This window comes from Natrix helvetica, assembly GCF_964273705.1.
Source record: "Natrix helvetica genome assembly, chromosome: 15".
In the NCBI taxonomy this organism is placed as follows: Eukaryota; Metazoa; Chordata; class Lepidosauria; order Squamata; family Natricidae; genus Natrix; species Natrix helvetica.
In genome coordinates, this window is record NC_138565.1 from 3,172,223 (window position 1) to 3,186,154 (window position 13,932).

At 47.0% G+C, this 13,932-nt stretch overlaps 2 protein-coding genes across 3 annotated transcripts in view; one reads left to right on the forward strand and one right to left on the reverse strand.

The window, feature by feature from the left end:
- The window catches only part of PNPLA7 (patatin like domain 7, lysophospholipase), a 68,957-nt gene extending 58,022 nt beyond the window's left edge, over nucleotides 1–10,935 (reverse strand). Inside the window, exons 1-4 of one of the 2 annotated variants that reach the window (XM_081967213.1) lie at nucleotides 10,732–10,935; nucleotides 6,205–6,279; nucleotides 4,030–4,117; nucleotides 3,731–3,813 (exon numbers count right to left, since the gene is read on the reverse strand). In XM_081967213.1, the coding sequence (XP_081823339.1) occupies nucleotides 3,731–3,813; nucleotides 4,030–4,117; nucleotides 6,205–6,279; nucleotides 10,732–10,767 (282 nt within the window). In that variant the 5' untranslated portion in view covers nucleotides 10,768–10,935. The remainder of the gene's footprint in view (nucleotides 1–3,730; nucleotides 3,814–4,029; nucleotides 4,118–6,204; nucleotides 6,280–10,731) is intronic. The other variant, XM_081967212.1, reaches the window with a different exon arrangement.
- Nucleotides 10,936–12,129: 1,194 nt separating this feature from the next.
- On the forward strand, nucleotides 12,130–13,398 carry MRPL41 (mitochondrial ribosomal protein L41). The gene has a single exon (XM_081967337.1). It carries the CDS (start codon nucleotides 12,189–12,191, stop codon nucleotides 12,594–12,596), a length of 408 nt encoding a protein of 135 aa, XP_081823463.1. The 5' UTR covers nucleotides 12,130–12,188; the 3' UTR covers nucleotides 12,597–13,398.
- The last annotated feature ends 534 nt before the right edge of the window (nucleotides 13,399–13,932 follow it).

Consider the following 13,932-nt stretch of genomic DNA (forward strand, 5'->3'; position numbering starts at 1 on the left):
GGGGAGTTTGTAAAATCAGGTCAGTCAAGTGATCAATCTGATTTTACAACCACAAATCCATCACAGTCATATGTCAAGGACTGACTTCCTTCCTTCCTTCCTTCCTTCCTTCCTTCCTTCCTTCCTTCCTTCCTTCCTTCCTTCCTTCCTTCCTTCCTTCCTTCCTTCCCTCCCTCCCTCCCTCCCTCCCTCCCTCCCTCCCTCCCTCCCTTTTATTTATCTGCCAGATTTTGCACCTATTTTCCAAACACTTGTTCTGTTTTAAGGAGGGAAGAGGAAGAAAAAAATTGGAGAAAGGAACAGCTACTTATATTGGCTTAAGACGTAGCTGGATATTGGCTGACGAATTAAGGATGTAGCCAACCCACACCAGTTCAATAATTGGATTACATTTCTTTATTGCAGCATCATATTATCCTTGGTGCATTAGCCAATTAAGGGAGAGGGAGTTAATTAATTAGTTAATTAAAGCAAGGGAGATTTATAGGAGCTTCTGAAGGCACCTTTCCTTCCCTTGGCTACTTTTCCTTTCGCCAAATCCAAAATCTCAGGAAGGTGGAAGGAGATCCACCATTTTCTAAGAATTTGTGGACATGGTACAGGTAGTCCTCGACTTACAACCGTTCAATGTGACGACATCACTGAAAAAAGTAACTGATGATTGGTTTTTCACACAGTTGCAGTATTCCCACGGTCACATGATCGAACTTCAGATGCTTGGCAACTGACTTGTACTTAATGACAGTTCCAGGCTCCCAGGGTGACGGGATCCTTTTGTGTCTTTCTGATGGGAAAGCCGGATCCACTTAACAACTGTGTTACGGTACTAACTCAAGAACGGCAGTGTTTCATTTAACAACGGGGGGGGGGGAAGAGCCGTAAAATGGGACAAAACTCCCAACCGCTTGCCAACAAAACATTTGGAATCCATTGTGGTCGTAAATTGAGGATTGCCTCTTGTAGTTCTAGGTCAAGATTTATCTAATTTTTATGTATTTTTATGTATTTATTTTTATTTATTTTATTTTTATTTTATTTATTTTGTTATTTATAGATCTAGAATTATCTTTGTTGCCAATAAAAGCTAAAGGTTCCCCTTGCACATCTGTGCTAGTCGTTCCCGACTCTAGGGGGGCGGAGCTCATCTCCGTTTCAAAGCCGAAGAGCCAGCGCTGTCCGAAGACGTCTCCGTGGTCATGTGGCCGGCATGACTCAACGCCCGAAGGCGCACGGAACGCTGTTACTTTCCCACCAAAGGTGGTCTCTATTTGTCTACTTGCATTTTTGACCTGCTTTCGAACCGCTCGGTTGGCAGAAGCTGGGACAAGTCACGGGAGCTCACTCCGTCATGCGGCGCTGGGGATTCGAACCGCCGACCTTTCTGATCGACAAGCTCAGCGTCTTAGCCCCTGACCCACCGCGTCCCTTGGTTGCCAATAGAAGAGAATAGATCTTTGAATGCTTTTTCAAAGCATTCTTTTTCCCCACCAAGAAAGCTGAAATCCTGAACGGGCCGAACTCTGGTTGTTGTTATTGTTGTTGTTTTTCCTTTTGAAGGGTGAAAAACACCCTGTAGGGCCACGGGCTCTTTGCAAAGCTATTAATAAGACTCGACAGAGAGCAAAAAAGGCTTATTAGTCATCACGCCTACGCCCCACTCTTCTCACATGTTACCTCCAGGATAAACTAAAGGCTGAGGTGAGGCTGGTGATTACCATTTGCTGAATAGGACATCCTGGATTTTCCACACTCCATGCTATCTGAGTTCAGAGAGGTTGCCACTGGCATGGCTCCTCACCTAACTGAGCCCAGGAGGTGAGGGTTATAAAAGGACAGGAAACTCCATTCCCTTCCAGCACGGATGTCGTTACCTAGTTTGATAATGAGATGTCTGCAAGAAAACAAGCTGAGTTCGAGGGAGCACCTGGGTCCCTGCGGTCCTTCTCCTTCTCACAAACCCTACTCCCTTCTAACACTGATGATGTTATTTAGTTGGGCAATGAAATGCCTCCAAGGAAACCACCAAGCTCAGAGAGCACCAAGGTCCCCACAGTTCTCCTCCTCGTTTCCCATCTCCTCCTCCTCCTCCTCCTCCTCCTCCTCCTCCTCCTCCTCCTCCTCCTCCTCCTCCTCCTCCTCAGTTCCTTCTAGCACTGATGATGTCACCTAGTAAGGTAATGAAACGCCTGGAAGAAAACCACCAAGCTCATAGAGCACCAAGCACCCCACAGTTCTCCTCCTCGTTTCCCATCTTCCTCCTCCTCCTCCTCCTCCTCAGTTCCTTCTAGCACTGATGATGTCACCTAGTAAGGTAATGAAACGCCTGGAAGAAAACCACCAAGCTCAGAGAGCACCAAGCACCCCACAGTTCTCCTCCTCGTTTCCCATCTTCCTCCTCCTCCTCCTCCTCCTCAGTTCCTTCTAGCACTGATGATGTCACCTAGTAAGGTAATGAAATGCCTGGAAGAAAACCACCAAGCTCAGAGAGACCAAGGACCCCACAGTTCTCCTCCTCCTTTCCCATCTTCTTCTTCCTCCTCCTCCTCCTCCTCAGTCCCTTCTAGCACTGATGATGTCACCTAGTAAGGTAATGAAACGCCTGGAAGAAAACCACCAAGCTCAGAGAGACCAAGGACCCCACAGTTCTCCTCCTCCTTTCCCATCTTCTTCTTCTTCCTCCTCCTCCTCCTCCTCCTCCTCCTCCTCCTCCTCCTCCTCCTCCTCCTCCTCCTCCTCCTCCTCCTCAGTCCCTTCTAGCACTGATGATGTCACCTAGTAAGGTAATGAAATGCCTGGAAGAAAACCACCAAGCTCAGAGAGACCAAGGACCCCACAGTTCTCCTCCTCCTTTCCCATCTTCTTCTTCCTCCTCCTCCTCCTCCTCAGTCCCTTCTAGCACTGATGATGTCACCTAGTAAGGTAATGAAACGCCTGGAAGAAAACCACCAAGCTCAGAGAGACCAAGGACCCCACAGTTCTCCTCCTCCTTTCCCATCTTCTTCCTCCTCCTCCTCCTCCTCCTCCTCCTCCTCCTCCTCCTCCTCCTCCTCCTCCTCAGTCCCTTCTAGCACTGATGACGTCACCTAGTAAGGTAATGAAACGCCTGGAAGAAAACCACCAAGCTCAGAGAGACCAAGGACCCCACAGTTCTCCTCCTCCTTTCCCATCTTCTTCTTCCTCCTCCTCCTCCTCCTCCTCCTCCTCCTCCTCCTCCTCCTCCTCCTCCTCAGTCCCTTCTAGCACTGATGATGTCACCTAGTAAGGTAATGAAACGCCTGGAAGAAAACCACCAAGCTCATAGAGCACCAAGCACCCCACAGTTCTCCTCCTCGTTTCCCATCTTCCTCCTCCTCCTCCTCCTCAGTCCCTTCTAGCACTGATGATGTCACCTAGTAAGGTAATGAAACGCCTGGAAGAAAACCACCAAGCTCAGAGAGCACCAAGGACCCCACAGTTCTCCTCCTCCTCCTCCTCCTTTCCCATCTTCTTCTTCTTCCTCCTCCTCCTCCCCTCACACCCCACTCCCTTCTAGCACTGAGGACGTCACCTAGTAAGGTAATGAAACGCCTGGAAGAAAACCACCACGGTTTGACTCTGAGCTCTCCATATTCTCTTCGCTCTGAAGCCCAGGAGAGTTTAGAGCAATCGCGGAATCCAACCGCTGACGGATCGCGTCTGAATTCAGCCCAAGCTCACCACTGACCTTCGCTCGGGCTCAGGGACCCCTTACCTTCCGCATGATCTTACGCCCATAGAACATCACTTTGTCTCTCTTGCGAAACCTGTACTGGGGCACGTGGGCCTGGGATTGTTCTGGAAGGCAAAGGAAGAGTCATCACCTTGGGGTCCCCTTTTTACAAACAGTCTAATTTGCAGTAGTATCAAAGATACAGAACGAGGAGCATAGGCTACCTCACGTCACCCAGGACTCTCATTGAGGCCAATTTTATTTGTGGGTTGGTATCCTGCCTTTATTCTTTTTACAAATGGCTTAAGGCAGCGGGGTTTGTGCTAAGCAATCAGACTTACTCGATTCCTTCACCTTCTTGTACACAAAATACACCACGATCCCAATCAGCGACAAGGCCACCGCGGCGCCGATGGCAATCCCGGTTAACTGCGGACAGAAGTGAGATGGGAAAAGTTCATTTTCAACCCTAGGTAAACATGGGAGTTCTTTGGCACGCTCAGAGTTTGGTGGTTTTTTCCCGGACGTTTCATGACCCAATGAGGTCACATCATCAGTGCTAGAAGGGAGTGGGGTTTGCTCTATTGATATATGTCAGGTACTGAGGATTTAATAGCTGCCAGCTGATGCAAGGTTGTAAGCTGTAAACTGTAAGCTGATGATTCAGCAATATAGGTATCGCCGGTATAAGACTCTGATGGGGTCCACACATACATGGTGTCTATGTATAGGTAGCCATTAGAGGGCGCCTGTCTGTCTGTCTGTCCGTCTCTGTCTCTCTCTCTCTCTCGTCGTGTATCTCATTTCTCTCCTTGTGTCCATAGCTGAGTGGTAAGGGATTTATCTACAGTGTGTATGTCTGTATATATTTGTCTATAAACCACTATTACTTGTCTAAAGGCTCTGTGTGCTGTGTGCTGTGTTTTCCTCCTGGGCTTATCTCATAATGATAGTCACGCTGCCAAAAGTCTGACAATATACCATCCCTTCTAGCACTGATGATGTTCCCTAGTTGGGTCATGAAACATCTGCAAGAAAACAACCAAGCTCAGAGAGCACCAAGGATCCTTCCTTTCAACCTCAGCTACCAATATTCTCTTCTTATCAAACCTAAATAGGCTCAAATACTGTTTTTCTAGCAATAAATGTGGTAATTCGTGATCACGTGACCATGGGATGCGGTCATTGGCTGTAAATGTGGACTGGCAAACATAATGTGATCACGTGACCACAGGGGAGGGGCCACTGGAACTTTGAATCCTATAAACAGCCCTGGGGAGGTCTGCTAAGTGACCGGTCGTCGTAAGTTGAGAGCTATGTTTTGATCTAGGCTTCCTGAGAAAGCATAAATCCCAACCTTAGTCCCCAAAACTATATTCATCCACAGCCCGTAATGATTTACAAACAGTTTGTGAAGATTCCGACAGAGGTCTGCTTGAGTTGTCACAGTCTTTCAGGGTGAGGTTGATAAGCGCCCGCCTTTATCTCCCTTGAAACGCTGCCAGAGACCTAATTGCCCATTAGTTTTGGAAGGTCAAACGTAGCAGAGTCAAACAGGACTTCTCAGAGCTTGAACAGAGTAAGATGAACTAATTGTTTCCTGCAAGGGCTCACATCCATTTCCTCCTCTTTTATGTCTTATGGGAGGGGCCAATCATCTCCAAGCCTTACTCCCGAGTCGCCCTTTTGGTCTTAACTATTCTTGCCTTCTGGCAGCTCTGCGCATGCGCGCACTGGGAACAGGCTCCAGCTGTTCTTCTGCCTCACTGATATCTGACTCCAAAGGCAGCTGATAACTGTCAGACGGCCTTGGCCCCTTCTCTGCCTCCAACGCAGAGCCCTCGTCCGAGCCTTCCCCAGACTCCAGGACCGGCCCATCTTCCTCCCCAACCTCCTCAGTGTCCAAATCTGCTGCCAGCTCCACAGGCCGCCGACCACAGTTGGGTTAAGTTTAATAAGCTCCTCATCTGGAGCAACCAAGAATCAATGGGAGAAAACAAGGATCTTTATCGCTTCCAATCAGCAAAAAGAAAAGAAAAAATCCTTATAAATTCATCCTCACCCCAGTGCCCATCTTAGAACACCTTGTGCTGCTTTGGAGGCCACGCTGTCCTTTTTACATGCACTGAGTCAAACAGATTTAAATTGAAATATTCGCAATGACTAATCGCCCTTTACATTCATGCATTCGTAAATCGCATTTATATGGGATCTTAGGCTGTTTTGAAGGCCACGGGATTCTTTTTACAGATTGGGCGACTCGGTGACTACGTGGGACTAACCAGAATTTGCAGATTCCTGGGACGCATTCATAAATGCAATTTCCAGGTCTGATTAGGACATGACTAATCAAACAACATCAACATTTATTCCAGCCATCATAATCCTCTAATTTTGGTTAGGAGGGAAGGAAACGCGGACAGAGGGAAATTGGGCGTGATATAAAAGCAGGGTTTTTCCTGCTTGGAACAGGCATGCAAATGAGAACTCTGGTTTCAAACGTTCCCCAACGTTACCATGGTTGTCTGAATCCGGTCTTCTACAAATTGGAGAACTCGGGTTCGTAGGTCAGAACTGGTTAAGAGGCTCACCTAAAGGATAAAAAGACCAAAGGTATTAAGATACGTTGGAGGAGAAGCAACATTTGCTCCCCAGAGATGTAGAGAAGATTTTTGAAAATCGACACTGAGCTTGTCGATCAGAAAGGTCGGCAGTTCGGCGGTTCGAATCCCTAGCGCCGCGTAACGGAGTGAGCTCCCGTGACTTGTCCCGGCTTCTGCCAACCTAGCAGTTCGAAAGCACGTTAAAAAATGCAAGTAGAAAAATAGGAACCACCTTTGGTGGGAAGGGAACAGCGTTCCGTGGGCCTTTGGCGTTGAGTCATGCCGGCCACATGACCACGGAGACAGCGCTGGCTCTTCGGCTTTGAAATGGAGATGAGCACCGCCCCCTAGAGTCGGGAACGACTAGCACAGATGGGCAAGGGGAACCTTAACCTTTTTTAAAAAACTGACTCTCAGCTCAGAAATGAAAACAAGTGAACGATTCTTCTAAAGAGCATCCCTGTTTTTCCAGCCAATGATTTTAATCTCGGCTTCAAACTCTCTGCTCACGGTTTGGTCTTCGCATCAAAATAAGGGAAATCTCCTAAATTTCTTTTCTAAAAGAGCCGTTTCTCTTTATAAATCATCAGGGTTTTGTTTCGCTTTTTTGATTTCTCCCAAGTGGAATTTGGGCCGTTTCTAATCAATCGTACCTGTGCTACGGTGGATCTGTGCCAAGATTGCCCTCAAGTCTCCAAGATTTGAATCAAGTCTTCAAACACCCAGCTTGGTTTCCTGAAAAATTCTTTCTCCTTCGTTTGAAAGGACCCCAAAACAATGTCAGAACCAAACCCAAGGGCTTGGCAGCTGTTAGTAAGGCAAATGCACACAACCCCTTAACTTTCAAGGGTTGTGTGGTGGCTGGACAAGCGATGCCATCTAATGGTGGCAAACAAAAGGAAAACAACGCAATGAAGTTTCCGTCTTTAAGGTCCAAGTAGTTTAACAACGGCAAAATCAGCCGAGCAAAACTTCCTCATTATTTCTGTTCGCAAACCAATATTCTCTCCCAAGAAAAACTCAGAAAGCACACACACACGCCGACACACATTTAAGGTTGGCCGGTTTGTAGGTTTGCTGACACGCAACAGTCACCGTTCTGGGCCATGATTCAATCTAAACTGTTATCCTTCTGTGTCTGAACAAGACTTTTACAATTCAAACAAGGGCGTGGGCCAGAAAGACAACTTCCACGCTCATCCAACAACCAGAAAACAGATAACAGGAGGAGAAAATAAAACGCAGGTCGTTCGTTCTTCCTCTTGCGACCACAGTTTCTGCCCAATGTTTCTGCTAAGTGGGTTTTCTCGCCACGGTTGTTAAGTGAAGCCCTGCAGTTGTTCAGCTAATAACACGGCTGTGAAGGGAATTGTTGACTTTTTGCTTGTCAAAAGGTCCCCAAAAATGGATCACACCACAACCATCGTAATTATGAATAAGTCATAATAAAGTGCCTGAATTCTGATCCCCTAACCATGGGGAAGGCCGCAATGGTGAAGGCCAAATATGGCTTTTTTCAAGCTCGTGCTTTGGCGTGCATATTTCCCAATGGGACAAACTGAGACAGGAAGATCGTTTTATGACAATTTATCAGACTATTCAGACAAAAGGGAATCCTCATTCAAAGAGGAATCCCCGATCTTCACCTTACATCCCCCTTTTGTAGTTAACATAATAAAGAAATCTGAAAGAGGAAAGTTGATTGGACAGGATAATAGCATAAAGGTAAAGGTTCCCCTCGCACATATGTGCTACTCGTTCCTGACTCTAGGGGGCGGTGCTCATCTCCGTTTCAAAGCCGAAGAGCCAGCGCTGCCCGAAGATGTCTCTGTGGTCATGTGGCTGGCATGACTCAACACTGAAGGTGCACAGAACGCTGTTCCTTTCCCACCAAAGGTGGTTCCTATTTTTCTACTTGCATTTTTTTACGTGCTTTCGAACTGCTAGGTTGGCAGACGCTGGGACAAGTCACGGGAGCTCACTCAGTTATGTGGCTCTAGGGATTTGACCCGCCAAACTGCCGACCTTTCTGATCGACAAGATCAGCGTTTTAGCCACTGAGCCACCGCGTCCCATAATATAATAGCATACATGTTTATTAAAATGAGGTCTGAAAGGGCATAAATTGTAAGGACGAAGTTGTTTAGGGTAAAAGAGATAAGCCAGGCCCCATGAGCGGCTGTGCCCTTGTGACAGAGCCGAGGTTGAGACAGCGGAGCATGTCCTTCTATTTTGCCCTATGTATAGAGCGGACAGATCTAGGTTACTGTCTGTTCCTGAAATTGTCCCTTCTGGACCTGATGGCTGTGATTTGTTTGTGCATTGCCTTGGGGATGTCTCCTCGTACATCACCTCTCAGGTTTCCAGGTTTTTCTTGAGAGCTGTGACCATTAGAGGAGAGAGCTGTAACCTCCCTTAGTTGGGCTTTTGGTGACTGGCTGCTGTGTCTCTTTTGTAGTGGTCGTGTTTTGGTCTGTAACTGTAAATAAAGTATTATTATTAAGCCAGGCCCCAATTTGTACTAACAAACTTTTCTTATCAGGAGCTGGTCTACAGCTTGTTTATCCGTTTAGGAATGTTAAAAGCTAATAAATCGTTTTAAAAGAAAGAATAACAATCAGATTAAAATACAAAGCAACTATGTCACTTAACGAATTACAAAACCCATGTCATTTGCCCCTCGTGGTCTTAAGTGACTTTTTTCAGCGTCGTCGTAACTCTGAACGGTCGCTCAATAAACCGTAAAGCCGGGGTTAACAGAAGCAGGGTATAAGACAGGGGAGAGGGATGCAAATAACTGCAATTATATCCTATTTAGCCTGAAATGCAGAGCAGATTAGAGGTTAGCAAGCAGCGCCAAAGAATTCTTAGGAAAAGTGGCCTTAGAATTAATGGAAATAAATTCAAAAGGATACATGGAAGTTCAGCTAGGGTTAAAGAACAGCAAGGAAGTGCTGTACCCAACAACCAGTATGTAACAAAAATGCTCTTTTGTTTTTTCCCCCAGGGTTTTTTCCCCAAGTTAGAATTTTGGCAAATAAGCAAGCAAGAATTCTTAGACACAACGTTTCTGTTTAAAATACAATATATGTTTATTCCATGTGGAAACAAAGATATAATAAATAGGCTACCCAGAAGGGGGAAAAAAACAACATTTGCTTGGCAGGGATGTACCAGTGGAAGAAACTTTTCTTAACAAATAACGGAGCTGTACAGTTAGTCCTCGACTTACAACAGCTTGTTTAGTGACTCAGCACCATTTTTCACGCTTACGACCGCTACGGCATTTTGAGGCGATTCACTTCCGAAACGTGGCAAGAAAAGTTGTAAAATGGGGAAAAACTCATTTAACAAATTTCTGACTTAGCAACATAATTTGTAGTTGTAAGTAAAGGACTACCGGTAGTTTTTCTCCACGAGGAATAAATGCAATCAAATCACTCCAATAAATACACACAATCATTAACGATACACAGCAAACCGCTAATAAAAGACCAACACAAATGTTAAAATGCACGTGGAAAGAAAGCCAAACGCTGGAAATTCATAAGCAGAGGAAGTGAAAAGAGGATGGGAAATTGGGAGGGAGATTCTGACATTATCCATGTTTGTCGGGAGCAGGATTGAATGATTCGACACCACGTAACCAACAAGACTGAAATTGACACCACTCTGGCTGAGAATCTTAGGAGTTGTAGTTCCATCGTTTTCCCCCCATTTTATTTACAATCCCAGACCGCACAACTTAAAAAGAACAAGTCACTTTTAAAAGACCAATACAAAAATTAAAATACAGGTGGTGGGGGGGGGAACCCCCAAATCTGAAATAATTCATAATCACCGAGCTGGGGATGCTGGGCGTTGTAGTCCCATCTTTTTTCCCATTTTATTTACAGTCAGAAACCATTACCTTACGACTTCAAAAAAAAAAAAAAACCTTCGAAAGAGCAAGCCACCGTTAAACCACCAATAAAGGTGAACGCAAAGGTTAATACAAGCGTTAAAAAAATACAAGTAGGCAAAAAACCAACCCAAACTAAAATAATTCATCATCAGAGGGAAATAAAGAGGATACAAACATAGGAAACCCTGGCATTAAACCAGATTTACTGGAACCAGGATTGATTTAACCCCCCATTGCCCTCCTGACCCACCCTGCCTGGCATTTCCCACCAGACTGAAGTGACAGAATAAGGGACCCTGGAGGTCATCTAGTCCAACCCGCTGCTCAAGCAGGAGACCCCTTCTATCTCATTCTGAGGAGTCCCTGTACCTCAAGTTTGGGGACGCTGGGAGTTGTAGTCCCCCTCCCCAACCTGGCGGAGAGGGGTCCCGCAGACCCCACTCTACCCCCTCTCTCCGGCTGGGGAGGCTGGGAGTTGTAGTCCAGGCGTCCTATGGGGTTTGTGGGGAGCCCCGGGCGCGGAGAGGCGACCCTACCTGCCGGTCGGAGAGCGAGGCTCCCGCGCCGTCCATGGCCGGGACGGAGGGAGGCTGAGGGAGGGGGGCGGCGGCGCTGCTAACGGCTGCCCGGCGGAGGGCGCCGCCAGAGGTCAAGGGTCATTCTTGGGGGCGGGGCGAGCGAGGCGCCCCTCCCCGCCCCGCCCCCTCCTCACGTCACTTCCGCCCGTCAGGGATGCCCTGGGGGCTTCTGCCAGGTGGGGCCCCGCCGCTCCCATCCGCCCCGCCCGGGATGGGTGTGGTAGTCCAAGCCTGGAGGGGCGGCCTGGAGGAGGGGCTGCTGATGAGACACCAGCTAATGAAGCGTAGTCGCAGAGGAAGGAGAAGGGCTCGCTTAAGGAGGCTCAGGGGGACGTGGCCAAAAGGGGCTTTCCTCCCTCTACGGGGAGGGGGAGGGAGGGCTCCCAAAATCCTCCACCCACCCTCCCAAAATCTGGAAGAATAGAATAGAATGGTGTGGAGTAGAGTGGAACACAATACAATACAGAAGAGAAGAGAAGAGAATACAATACATAAGAGAAGAGAATACAATACAATACATAAGAGAAGAGAATACAATACATAAGAGAATACAATACATAAGAGAAGAGAAGAGAATACAATACAGAAGAGAATACAATACATAAGAGAAGAGAAGAGAATACAACACAAAAGATAATGCAATCCAATACATAAGAGAATACAATCCAATACATAAGAGAAGAGAATCCAATACATAAGAGAAGAGAATACAATCCAATACATAAGAGAAGAGAATACAATACAATACAACAATACAATACAATATATAAGAGAATAGAATACAATACAAAAGATAATACAATGCAATACATAAGGGATATAATACAATACAATACAACAATACAATACATAAGAGAATGATACAATACAATATAAGAATGCTTTCAGCTTCCAAAGCTGGCCGACCTCGCAGGGTTGTTGTGCTGCTGTTCCACCCACTGTGGAATATTTTAAGTACAATTGGGATTGCCCATCATCCTCACTCAGCAGCAGCCCGATTGTTGGAAGTCCCTCTGGAGGGGACACCCTATGAGGGTGGCTGAGGACTATGAAGGGGCTGTAAGAAATAATAAAGTAGGAATATAACTATAGTTAATAATAATTTTTTAATAAATAAAAACATCTCCATTCTCAGCAGTTGCATCTCTCTTTACTTTTTCGTAGCTCTACGCTCACAGGCTTCCCCAGCCGAGAGGAGGCATCCCGAACCAAACCCCCAACCAGGAGACATTTCCCGGGGTGGGCGCGGCCACCGGCCCAAACTCTTGCATCCGATTGGTTAAAATCCCGCCCTATCCGAACAGGACTTGAGTGAGGGAGAGGCGGATTGGTGGGGCGTCTGGACGGCCCAATCGCAAGCGGCGATGTTGCGGCGGTGAGGGCCTGAACGTTCGCAACCGCCGCAGTCGTTCGCCATGGGTCTCCTGGGCGAGGTGACGCGAGGCCTGGTCCGCGGCGCCGACCGTATGTCGGCCTGGACGAGCAAGCGGGGCCCGCGGACCTTCTTCAAGAGCCGCGGCTGCAAAGTCTTCGGCTGCATCACGTCGAGCCGCAAGTTCCGCCTGGTGAAGGACCAGGTGCCGGTGTTGATGGTGCCGGAGCTGGCGGGCTTCAAGCTGAAGGCCTACGTCTCTTACCGGGCGCCCGCAGGCAGCGAGCCGCCCCTGACCGCCCGCACCCTCTTCCAGCAGACCGCCGCCCCTCTGATCGAGAAGGACGTCAAGGGAGGCGCCTTCGACCCCGACGCCCTGGAGAAGTACGGCTTCCAGCCCAGCCAGGAGGGGAGACTCTTCAGGCTCTTCCCCAAGAACTTCGTGCGCTAGCGGGCGGAAGGAATGGAAGAAAGAAAAAGGAAGGAAGGAAAGAAAGAAAAAGGAAGGAAGGAAAAGATAAAAGAGAAGCACACACACACATCCACCCAGTGGAGACAAATTGTCCCCCAGGACTGCAACTTTATTGAACCCTTTCAAATACTGGATCGAAATTAGAGGAAAAAAGACTATTGAAAGCAGAGGAAAAAGATACAATTTTCCTGGAAGACACAATTTCCCGGAAGAAGAGGGAGGAAAAAAGACAATTTCCTGGAAGAAGAGAAGACAGAGATACAGAACAACAGAGTTGGAAGGGACCTTGGAGGTCTTCTAGTCCAACCCCTCTGCTCGAGCAGGAGACACTATACCATTTTGGACAATGGCTGTCGAGTCTCTTCTTTAAAACCTCCAGTTATGGGGCACTATTAATTTACATTTATATTTAATCTACATTTATATTTCTCCCAATCTGTAGCAGTTTCTCCAAAAGGGACTTATGGAACAGATCATTTTGGGGAGGAGGGTTAAGAGTGAAGAGAATGCAGATGATATACCTCCCTGCCTGCGAAGTGTTGATGTTTCTGCTTTGAAACTTGTGGTCCGGAAAAGCCTTTAATATATTTGTTTCTCTGCGGAGTCATTGGTGGTCTCTGTTGAAAGTAAAACGCCTGGGAAGGGGGGTCTTGCAAGGGTTGGGAAATGCAAGTTACTAAAAGGATGGCTGTGGAGTTTGGGCACTGAATTTGGTGGGGAGGAAAGGCTCCTGGTTTTCTGTGCAGCTCAGATTTACATAAATGAAATGATCCTTTTCACACACACACACACACAAATAGCATATTTATAAGAGTTCTCATATGTTCAGGGAATGAACTACCATTTTTAAACCTGACTTGATTCTTAGCTATGATTTCCTCAATGGGTTACGTTTAAACTAGCAAATCCTTGCATACACATTCCCTAGCACAGGGGTGGGCAACCTTAAACACTCAAAAGAGCCATTTGGACCTCAGAAAAAACACCGGGCACCACAAAACACTTCCCATGCCTGACTATTTCCTGGGCAGCCACAGAACTAGCATATGTAGTTGAGTTTAACATTCTCTTTTCTTCTGAAAATTTCCTTGGATTTATCCGTGGTGGGCCTACCGAGGGTCGAAAAGCTCAATAAATCCCATGCTGGCAGGTATCACAGACTGGCGGTTGTGACACATATTTTGAGCGACAGGAAGTCGCAGCAGAGGGATGAAAGAGCCACATGAAGCTCCAGAGCTGTGGGTTCCTGACCCCTTGCCCTAGCAGTTTCAATTCTAGAAGTGCTTATTGGAAACTATTCTTACCAGTACCTGCC

Bases quoted from the DNA above. Each gene is read 5' to 3' on its own strand.
- MRPL41 (XM_081967337.1), top strand. From the start codon at position 12,189: ATGGGTCTCCTGGGCGAGGTGACGCGAGGCCTGGTCCGCGGCGCCGAC.